At 42.4% G+C, this 10,873-nt stretch overlaps 2 protein-coding genes across 2 annotated transcripts; one reads left to right on the top strand and one right to left on the bottom strand.

Moving 5' to 3' along the window:
• The first annotated feature begins 116 nt into the window (after positions 1-116).
• Positions 117-3,637, top strand: gemin2 (gem (nuclear organelle) associated protein 2). The gene is made up of 10 exons (XM_085440586.1): positions 117-476; positions 628-712; positions 1,362-1,451; positions 1,609-1,668; positions 1,817-1,933; positions 2,355-2,399; positions 2,494-2,562; positions 2,798-2,908; positions 3,074-3,132; positions 3,316-3,637. Exons 1-10 carry the CDS (start codon positions 352-354, stop codon positions 3,353-3,355), a joined length of 801 nt encoding a protein of 266 aa, XP_085296712.1. The 5' UTR covers positions 117-351; the 3' UTR covers positions 3,356-3,637.
• A 1,485-nt stretch (positions 3,638-5,122) lies between these two features.
• Positions 5,123-10,104, bottom strand: pnn (pinin, desmosome associated protein). Its single transcript, XM_085440579.1, has 9 exons — positions 9,940-10,104; positions 9,449-9,529; positions 8,342-8,413; positions 7,993-8,068; positions 7,791-7,885; positions 7,568-7,643; positions 7,276-7,431; positions 6,890-7,028; positions 5,123-6,780 (listed from the first exon to the last, which is right to left on the bottom strand). The coding sequence occupies exons 1-9, from the start codon at positions 10,050-10,052 to the stop codon at positions 5,624-5,626; spliced, it is 1,965 nt and encodes a 654-aa protein (XP_085296705.1). The 5' UTR covers positions 10,053-10,104; the 3' UTR covers positions 5,123-5,623.
• Positions 10,105-10,873: the final 769 nt, after the last annotated feature.

Below are 10,873 nucleotides of genomic sequence, written 5' to 3'. Positions count from 1 at the left end.
GATATTAATGGAAAATTGCTTTAATTGATATTTCATTGAGATTTTAATACGTGCACACATAAACGGGGTTCCGGGTAAACGCCATGGCAATTTAAAACAGACCCACTCCATTATTTTCGACCTTTCTCCAGGACTGACAGCTGGTCTGTTGCTGTGGCAACAAGGTAAACGCGCGCACAAAGACGACGTCATCACTATGCGTTTGTTTTGCGAGAGAGATGGCGGTCTAGTCTGGTTGTGTTTACTCTTGGTAAAAGTTTAGTGTTTTGGTCCGTTGCGAGTCCGTATTTTTAATTGAGCTTGACTGCTTCATTTAGTTAAAAGCTAGCCGAGCTTACACATTCAGTCACAATGAAGTCAGACGTGGAGGAGTTAATGCCGAGACTGCTGCCCATGGAGTGTGGATCCGGTACCGTGGGCGACCTGGACCTGAGCGGACCGCCGAGAAACCCCCAGGAGTACCTCCGACAGGTCCAGTAAGTGCATCGCAACCTGAAGAACACACCTCTTATTAATGCTCGCGTCTAATTAACTCCTAGATTCTCTTTGCCTGTTTTCTCTTTGGTGTGTTAATGTATTAGTTGAGGTGGTCGGGCTGCTTCAATGAACTTTTTTCCTTTTGGACAGGCTGGAGGCTTCATTGTGCCCAGAGGTGGTGGTCGCTCAGATTGACCCCAAAAAACTAAGGAAGAAGCAAACAGTGAATGCATCTGTGAGTAAACTGAGAGGCAAATGTATTGAGACTGGTTGATGCTGCAGATGTATGACAAATTAAAGGAAATGACAAAGCCCTGACCCTGATAGTGACAGGGTTCATTAGTTTTGTTACTCTGTGGTGTCTGCAAATCAAAGCATTTCAAGTATTTTTACCTTGATGTGAGCAGTCAGTCCCACTCATCATGGGTGTGAATGTCCTCATAATGTTGGGCTTTTAAATGATTTCTTTGAATTTTTCATTTTTTTTCAGGATGGAATGATTTTAAAGCATTCACTTCAATAACCTTGAAAAACAAGAATTGGGTGCACAAGTTTTAATTTACTTTTGATTTTCTGTAATCCACAAAGGGTCAAAACATTCATACCCACGATGAGTGGATGGAAACTTCTGAGCACATCTGTACGAATCTTTCTTAATATCTTTTCATAGTTTTCACTGCACAGTTAGAAATGAATGATAGGCTCTGAAAAATGTTGTGCTGTGTTCGATTTTTACGTTGATCATGTAAACAGTATACAGCAGTTCATTTGGCAAAGAAAAGAAGATGCTATACAAAATAAAACATAATACATTTCAATAATGCTTCATCTGTTCTGATTATTTCTCAGTTACATTTTTTGTGGGGTTGTTTTCTGGTTTTTAGGTGGCAGGGTGTCATGCTGCTCCAGTGGGTTTCTCCCCAAGTCTAAGATGGCAACAACAACAAGTCAGCAATTTCTCTGAAGTCAGACAGGTAAGAGCCTTTTTGCTGTTATGATATTATAGAATAGCGAAGCCTAACAGAATTCACTAAAACTTTTTGTAGGTCTAAATCCGCACAAATTTGTACAAATGGATATTTGACAATTTATGAACTTTTGTTTACATTTACAACATTTTTTTTCCTTTAGAGTATCACAAGGCACAGGAAACACTGGACCAGCCAAACTCTAGATGACAACGTGCTGATGGTAATGTGGTAATGTGTAAATTTTAATGCTTCAGCATGCAATGCTTTCCTCTAATAACCAAATAAATACTTTGTCTTTCTCCAAGAGGCAAACTTAAAAACAGAATTCATGTTAAAATTTTATGTATGCTCGTATTTGTATGTTACAGCCGAAGCTAACGGATGAGGAGGGTTGGAAGAGGTTTTGTTTAGGAGAGAAGGTCTATCTGGGCACTTCATCCTCCCACACAGATGCAGAACCAGAGCCAGCACTGGACTATAGCAAGGTTATATATGTAATGGCTATATCTCAATGTTTTGTGTCATCATGAATACAATCTGTAAGATTTTTTGACAGTAAAGAAGCTGTCGGTCACATCTATCACCTATTGGTTAATGAGGTTTTGTCACAAAGCCTCCAACTGAGCACTGAAACTGGACCTGAAACCACACACTTACAAGTAACAACCTGTGATTGAAAATCTTCCTAATAATGCCAATAATTAAAAAAAAATCACTTCATGTTGTATTCAGTGTGAGCTGAAACTAGTGACTGAGTCATCAGGGAGTTGTGGGCCATTTTCCCACAGATTTCTATGTAAACGGAAGTGTTTTTATTTAGAGTGAAAGCACTTCAGCATCGGCGTTACTTTTCAGATCCAAAATGTGTACTGCTCTATTTACCTCAGCATTTCTCTGTCTGTTCAGATGGGGTTCCCTCCCTTCCTAAGCATCATCAGCAGGCTAAATCAGGTAAACGATCCCTCTATAGACATTCAAGATGTTCTAAACCAGTCAAAGCCTGATTAGAAGATATGTGTGTTTGCGTTTTCCCACCTGTCTACAGTCTACAGTGCTGATGGTGTTGGAAATCCTCATCGGCTGGTTCGAGGAACGAGAATTTGTTCCACAGTTGGTGAGTTTGATGTATTAGCACCACATTTTTATGCTGATTCCGAACTCCACACGCATTTATAGTCATCCTGTGTTGCATTCAGGATAGATATGAGCTGACTATGCATTCCGCACAGATATCATGAAACCAAACATTCCTTCAGCTTCTGTCTTATGTTTCAGATATAGAAGGTGATGGTTTATTGGCTGCAGTTATTGTGAAATACTTGAGTTTGCAGTCTATCTTCTTGTTCCAGGGGCGCTGGTTGTATGCTTTATTGGCCTGCTTGGAAAAGCCTCTGTTGCCCGAAGCTCACTCATCCATCAGACAGCTTGCACGGAGATGCGCCCAGCTCCGCAGCACGCTGGTAGGCCACAATCCTACCATCTCCTGTAAAGCACTATCTCTATGTGCTATCACTCCATGCTTGAAACGGCCACAGCAGGCCATGTTTTTCTCATTTTTTGTTGAAATTTGATGATATTTGATTTTATTTACTCTGAGTCTTTTCCCTGCTTGCATGACTTCACAGGACAGCCAGGAAGATGATAAACTACCCGCCCTCAACCTGCTCATCTGTCTTGTTGCCAGGTAAGGTTCTCTGTATTTTTCTTATATGGAACTCTGTGTAGAGAAAAACCCCTAAATGTTTTTTGGTTTGTTTTTTTTTTACCACCAGTGTCTAAATTGTTCAGGGTGATGATACCATGATATTGCTGTCTGGATGTGTACAGAGGATGCAGCTATACTTACTTCCTTTTGTTTTTACTGCAGGTACTTTGAACAGAATGATCTGGCAGATCAGCAGGAGTGAAGCCAACCTGATCTGTTTAACCTCACCAACATATGGAGGATCATATTGTTAAGTCTGGCTGCAGTGAAAGCTGAAGTTCGAAAACAAAGAGACTGGATTACAAAAACACATGTTTTTATTTGTAAGGTATTTGGTTACCTGCACAGAGCAGCGCTGGCACACAGGGACTACAAGAAAATGCAGCAGGATCAGGGCTACTTTTTTCAAACAGGTTTATGCTTTTCTTTGTGCGTTTATATGTGTGTAATTTAGCTCTAAATAAAAGTTTTCTATTATCTGTGATTTGTAAGAAAACCGTGTGTGTGTGTGTGTGTGTGTGTGTGTGTACATCATTGCTGATTATGTGTATGCAGGTTCTCAGTCATCCAGGTCATTTTATGGCCATGTCTGTTGTGAACAACCATCATTGAACAGGTGTGGTGGCTAACGACTCCAGCTATCAGCCACCTACAATACAGTCCCAGGTGCTTCAACCCCCTCACACATTGCCTCAAGTGATCTTAATAGCTCATGATAGGGTGGGGCAAGGCCTCACACACTGGTTTCATCCTTAATAGTGTGTGAATGTGTGTATTACTGAATGCAGTGTAAAGCGCTTTGGGGTCCTCAGGGACTGAGTAAAGCGCTATACAAATGCAGGCCATTTAATCCCAGGTGACAATGACTCTCACCTTGACTTGAGATGACGTGATCAATAGTGTGTCAACGACCCTCAGGGGCATAATGCCCCACTAAGTGTTTAGTACCTGGAATTCTTCACAACCGTGAAGAAGTCTTGTTGCCTTCTTTTCTCAAGCTAATTACACTTTTTCTGGTCATCAAGCCCTTGTGATCATGTCAAATAGATTCTTTAAAAATGACAATTTAAGAATGACTTTAGACATGACAATTCCTCATGGATATACAGTGGAACCAAATATACTGCAATGACAAATCCAATCAGGTACACTTGGGTTCCTAATTAAAAAAAATTCCCAGATACTTTAAAAAAATGTTTCTAAAAAATAAATAAATGAAACAACATGGACATAGTTTGTGCTCAGTTCTGCATGTTTTGTAGGGCTTCCTTCACTACATCCACGAATCTTCTCTTGAGGTCTCCTGGATTTCCTCCTTATTTGCAGCTCAGCCTTCTACATCTATCCCTCCTCTGCACATACCCAGACCATCTCAGGCTTGCCTTTTTTGCTCTACTTGTGTTGGTCACTCCCAATGAGTTTTTGCATTTTAGGGCTGATTACCCACAAAATACACCAAATCTGTCTTTTATCCCATCTTCCTTCTCTCACCTCAACCAGTCGCAGCAGATGGCCCCACCCCTCCCTGAGCATGGTTCTGCTGGAGGTTTCTTCCTGTTAAAAGGGAGTTTTTCCTTCCCGCTGTCACCAAAGTGTTTGCTCATAGGGGGTCATATCATTGTTGAGTTTTTCTCTGTATGTATTATTGTAGGATCTTTCTTACAATATAAGGTGCCTATAGGCAGCTGTTGTTGTGATTTGGCTGTCTAAATAAAAGATTGACTAGATCAAACATCTTCAGGGTTCAACTACATGCTTGAAAACTAATTCAGTTCCACGCCATTAAAATAAGCATGATTGTGTTTTTGTAGTACATGTATTTGAACTTAACCACTGTTGGCGCTTCGCACATCCTTAGGAAAGTATAACTTGTATTTTGAGGATATTTTTTGCCTGAACTGTGCAATAAACTGAAGAGTGTGATGTATTTAAAAATAAATAAAAACAAATAAGAATTCATACAAACAAGCATATTTTCACTACTTCAACTTTATTTTGAAGCAGATTATCAGTCATTAACCCCACCCCAGCAAAAAAGTTTCAATCCAGTATTTGAGCAAATCACGCTTGACATTGTTGAAAACAGTGGAAATAAATGGGAATAAACAGTGTTGTCACAACAACATGAAACAAAAGTAATGTATGTGAATGACCACCATCAAGAGCCCACCCTCTTCATTATGCTTAAGATGAAAAAGAGAACATTCACAACCTTCTTCACTGTGTCACAAAGACCTGTGTAAAGACCAAATCTGAGACTAAGGATAAATCATTTGGAATTTACACCTTTACTGTTTAAGGGGTTCAATTAGAGATGGACTCTTTTTCCTCCAAGTTAAAGATGGAGGAACTGGCCACCAGCAGACCCCCTGATGTCAAAACTATTTTATGAGGAAACAGTTAATGTTGGAAGTAAAGAGTTGGAAGCTTATTTTCCATCAGTTTTTACAGAAGCTGAAAAAGAACCAGATTAGCGTCGCTTGTCCTTCCTGTCTCTATCTTTATGCTCCCTATCGCTCCGGGACGACCTGCCCCTTCCTTCCTCGCTCCTCTTCGATCCCCTCGAGTCCCTCCCTCCTCCGCCACTCCCTCCTCTCTTGTGGCTTCGCCTCTCGTCTCCCTTCTTCCTGTCTCTATCTGAGGGCCTCCTCTTGCGTTTGCCGCTGTCTCGGCTGCGGCTGCTGGATGATGAGGATGAGGAGGAAGAAGAGGATGATGAGGAGCGGCTGGACCCGGAGGAGGAAGAGGAACTTCCGCTGGAGGAGGAGCCAGAGGACGAAGAGGAAGAGCTGTTACTGCGACTGCGGCCTTTCCTCGATTCCTTTTCCTTCTTTCTCCCTCTGCCGCTGTCCTCCTTAGCTGGGGCAGTAACAGGGACCTCCTGGGAAGCAGGTAGTTTTTGTGGGGGTTCCTCCTGCGATTTCCCCTCCACTGCCTGTCTGTCAACTGTGGAGTCCTGGACCGTAGAGCCAGGGACTGTGGACACTTGTGCAGGCACACTAGGGGCTGACGGGGGTTCTGGGGTTTTAGATGCCCCATTGCTCACAGGAGACTCTGCTGCTGGTTCCTCAGCAGCGTGGCTGGGCTCGGGCTGATGGCTGGTGTTTTCGGCTTCCTGGCTGCTTACAGCTGGTTCAGAGGACTTGCTGTCCTGGAGATCTGTGGGCCCCTGCTTGCGTTCCATCTCCACCCCTACATCCTTACCCCTGTCGTCCTCCTCTACTGCCTGCTCTACCTCCATCTCCTCTGACTCTGGACTACCCTCTTTGTCTCCCTTCTTCTGATCCTCTCCTTCCCGCTTCTCCTCACTTAACTCCATCCCTTCCTGCTCTTCCTCTACCTTCTTAGACACTTCCTTCTCCCCTTCCTCCTTCTCTGTCACCTTTCTATCCCTCTCCTTTTCCCTTTCCTTTTCCTCCTCCTCATCTTCCTCCTCTTCTTCCATCTCTACATTGCCCTTATTACCTGTCACTTTGACTACCTGACCTGCTGGCTTACCCTCCTCCGGCTGCTCCGTCCCTGTTGCCGCTGTGTTGCCGTCCTGTTCGCGGTTTAGTTGTCGACGGGGACGCGACTCCATCTTGCTGAGGTGTTCAGCAAAAGCCTCACACCTCTCTTCAAACACAGCTGTTGAGAAAAAAAAAATCCTCATGTTATTTAGTAGACAGATCCCCTGTGACTATATAACACCGCCACAACACTGTCAGTGCACTTCCAAAAATAAATTCCCACTCACCATTTAGTTTCTTGGTGGATTCATCGAGGAGTTTCTGTGTTGCGGAGCACATTTTTCCAGGCAGGTAGAAGATATGAGGCTTGGTCTTTGTGCGAATGTATTTCACCAGGCGATTATTGTGGCTGGTCCACTCCTCTTGCTTTGGATGGGGAAAAAAAAAAAAAAAGATTTTACATTTCCCATCATTCTAGCTACAAAAAAAGATTTTAAAAGACTAAGTATTAAATTAGATGTTTATCAAATTACAATTTGGTGTGAAAATTAAGCAGTGATAAATGAAATAGACATTTAGTTTGGCCGAATCAGTAAATCCAGTTTCATTAAAAATAAACAAAACTCCACCACTTTCATGCTAGTCCCACTTTCAAACAAATACACCGTCTTACCAATTGAGCCAATTCCACTTTCTGCTCCAGAAGTCTCAACTCTGTCTGCTTGGCTCTCCTCTCCTCAAACAGCTCCCTCTTTTCATTCTCCACCTTCTTTCTCTCAGCCTCAGCCTGAACCTCGAGCTTCTGCTCAATCTCAGAACGCCGCTTTTGCTACAGGATGACAAAAAGAAATATGAAGCAGAACAAGAAAACAAAATCATGGAATTTATGACTTCATCAACACAGAAACCTATATTTTCAAAAATACTGTTCTCATAACCAAGCAAAAGATGAATCTATTCCTCACCTTTTCTGAAGAGACATTTGACTCCTGCTTGAATTTCTGCAGGGTCCCCATGAGCAGGCCGAACATGCGCCGATTCCTGACCAAGACAACACAAACAACACCATCACACACTTAATTCTCAGCTGTAGACACGTTTTGCCATTTGCCAGATGAAATTAAACCAATCATGGCTCAGGCTATTTAATAACCAACTCTGAATGTAAAACTAGAGTTTAAGAGCTACCTCTGTTTTCCCCTCTCATCCATGGTTTGGTCCTGAATGAGATCTCGGCGCGTTCTCTCTTTGGAGGTAGCTACTACAGACGACTGCAACGCCGGCTGAAGGAAGGACAAGAAGCAAATGTTAGGATTTTTATCACTTCAAAGCAGGAAAAAAATCCACTGTGAGAAAGCAAATACTGATCAGGTATTTTTGACAAAATTACCTTTTTGACATCATCGTCATCCTCGGCGTCGCTGTCGTGACGCATGTCCCTCCTGGCCCTCTGGTCCCCTGCCAGCCTGCAGCCACACAAAGATCAAATACTCATAAGAGATGGTACTTTGAAATCAAGACAAGGGAGAAAAAAAAAAACTTACAGAAAGCTGAGAATTAATTCAAATAATGCCTCACATGTGCAGAAATACCACCCCCCCCCAAACAAGAACCATATTTTCTTACACTTGTTAAATAATCTTAATATTAAATGAAGGGTTTCAGGTAAAATGTGTTACACAAGCTCCAAAACTAGAAACTACCCAATCACTATATTATATTTCAAGTCGAGATCTCACCTTAGCAGGGCTCCTTCGATGTCCCTTTGCTTGGCAGGAGGGCCGCCGCTTCCCATGTCTGAGAGACTGCGTCTGAGAGAGGACAAAGAGGAAAACTTTAGAAATGCACAGACTGAATTTTTAAATATTTTAAACTGTTGAAATAATTTATTCTACCTTTTTTTGGAGAGACACAAAGAAACTCCAAGGAAGCTGATTCTGTTCATCTGGACGTGTTGTCGGAGAAATGCTTCACTCATCCAAGTGACTGAGCTCAGACTGAGCTCACTCTAGGTTTCCCCAACCTTTTAAACTGTTTATTTGCATAATGACCAAAACTACCGTTAAGGACCAACAATGGGCCCTGAGATCAGTTTCATTGTCCTTAAGTGGTCATAGCACTTTGCATATTAAATCACTTGAATGAGCGGCCAAAAGTTTCGCCCACTAAAAACAACGCCCTGATGAACAATCAACTTCCTGGGATTTAATTACTTGGACGACTGAGCATGCATCAAGACAAAAACAACAATTTTCAAACCCTCTTTGAACATTTAACTGAAACACCAGTGGTTCCTTTACAGACTGAATCATAAAAACATCATAGACAAATGTGATTAACATTTATCTCCAACTCCATGTTTTTGTTCTTGGACTCGGTTATAGTGGGTGTGGATGGTTCACATTTAAAAACAAAACCCCCAAGGCAAATTATCCTGCAAAATGGGGCAGCTTCTCAGTCCATTACAGTTTGTAAAGTTATATAGTTTCTGCTTCTGATAATTAACTTCCCCATAGCCGTTAAAATGAAAAAAGAAAATGACAACAATTCCCCCTTTTAATGTCTAACTGATGAAATCAATATGATTATAAGTGTGAAGGTTTGAACTGGTTTGTTGCTGGTTACAGAATGCAAGGCCATGTATGACCATTGTATGACCATTTGTACAATAGCAAAACAAGGCTTATTTAAGAAGTGACTTGACGCCAAGTCTCACATTTAATACAATGTGGAAGATGTGTGAGGGGTGGGGTGAAGTACTGTTGTACATACTTTTCAGATCACACACTAAAGTTGAAAATCTAAAGCTCTTTTTTTTTTTCGAGAGGGGGGGCGCAAAGATTTACCTTAGCAGGTTTATTCCTCTGCCTCTACCACCTCCTCCAGGGCCTGCCATGGGGCCTCCAAGCCGACGGATCTGACCCGGCCTGCAAGCACAGCAGACACCGAGGTTAACACAAAAGAAAGAATACAGTCTGACAAATAAGACTCACGTTAACATTATGCATTTGTGTTGCTGCAGAACCGTTGTATTATTAAGCAAGACAAAGTGATGTGCCGCCCGGACGACGCCTCCTGCAGGGCCTCGACTCTGTTCATCTACCAGATTTAATGTCCCAACTCAATATTTAAAGAAGTCACTGATTTGGTTCATTTTTATTCGTTTGATGCGAATAAATTAGGATGGTAAAAACATATGTGCGACACAAAACAATGAGGCGGTGCTGTTTGCAGGTTAGCCGACCCACGCTAACTTAGCACGCGTCGACTGAGTACAGCTCTCCAGCTTCACTCCAGGAACTCGCTAAAAAACTAAATAACCAGTTAAGCTTTTTACCTTGATTCATTAGGATCACGTCCGGTCAGTTTACGAATATTATCGTCCACATGCTTCAAACTTTCCTTGGCTTTTTCTAGCTGGTCTTGCAAGCTCCGCACTGCCACCGCCATCTTGCTTCCAGTTAGCGCGAATCACGTCTTCGTCCTCTTCTTCTACTTCTAGACTTCTTTTTCATCCTGTCTCTTCATCAACGCATCACTGCCACCCTCTGGTCGGGGATGGATAATGCTTACTAACGTGTATGTATTGGTTCTAAAATCGGGGGTGAATGGCGTGTTTGCGTGTATCTGAAATAAAGTTAATTTCCCAGCCTTAGAAGGATCTTTAAAATTGATTAAACTAAATTCAGCTCGGCCTTCAACTGAAGGCAAGAAGCAGCGGATTATTCACCACTGCAGGGCTGACAGGGCTGGACTGGTCATCGGGCATACGGGCATTTGCCCGGTGGGCCGCTCGTGATTTTTCGTTTTTATGGGCCGATGGGGTTTTATTTATTTATTTATTTTTTAACGATATAAATGAATGGTGGTGGATTGGCCAGTTGGTCATGATCGACTCTGGGCTTGACCAGTTACAGCAGAGGAGGTCGAAATTTAAAGTTGAGGTGAAAGGGAACGTGATTTCATCACTACTTCAGCTAGAAAATTGCTAATTCAATCATGAAACTGATCAATGATCAGCTGATCGGCTTTTCTCTCCAGAAAGAGAGAACCAGCAGATGTCGCGCTAAACAACGGCAGCACGTTTGAGCTTGATCAGCTGTCGGTAGAATTTTTTTAATGTTAATTTCAAGTATCAGCTGATGTTTGCTGGAGCCACAGCTGGTCAAGAAGGCTCACCAGCGCCTCTTCTTCTTGAGGACTCTGAGGAAGAACCACCTGTCCCCAGACATCCTGGTGAACTTCTATCGTTGCACCATCGAGAGCATCCT

Source organism: Copadichromis virginalis, linkage group LG19 (genome assembly GCF_057382275.1).
Source record: "Copadichromis virginalis isolate Kocher_CV1m ecotype Utaka linkage group LG19, C_Virginalis_male_GT1.1, whole genome shotgun sequence".
Lineage (NCBI taxonomy): Eukaryota > Metazoa > Chordata > Actinopteri > Cichliformes > Cichlidae > Copadichromis > Copadichromis virginalis.
The sequence above is the reverse complement of the archived record's forward strand: the minus strand, read 5'-3'. Positions and strand labels throughout refer to the sequence as shown.

Coding starts and splice junctions, on each gene's coding strand:
- pnn (XM_085440579.1), bottom strand. CDS start 10,052: ATGGCGGTGGCAGTGCGGAGCTTGCAAGACCAGCTAGAAAAAGCCAAG. Junction 8,414..9,448: donor AGAGGAATAAACCTGCTAAG/GTAAATCTTTGC, acceptor GTCCTCTCTCAG/ACGCAGTCTCTCAGACATGG. Junction 7,432..7,567: donor CAAATGTCTCTTCAGAAAAG/GTGAGGAATAGA, acceptor GTCATCCTGTAG/CAAAAGCGGCGTTCTGAGAT.
- gemin2 (XM_085440586.1), top strand. CDS start 352: ATGAAGTCAGACGTGGAGGAGTTAATGCCGAGACTGCTGCCCATGGAG. Junction 1,452..1,608: donor ATTTCTCTGAAGTCAGACAG/GTAAGAGCCTTT, acceptor TTTTTCCTTTAG/AGTATCACAAGGCACAGGAA. Junction 2,909..3,073: donor CCCAGCTCCGCAGCACGCTG/GTAGGCCACAAT, acceptor ATGACTTCACAG/GACAGCCAGGAAGATGATAA.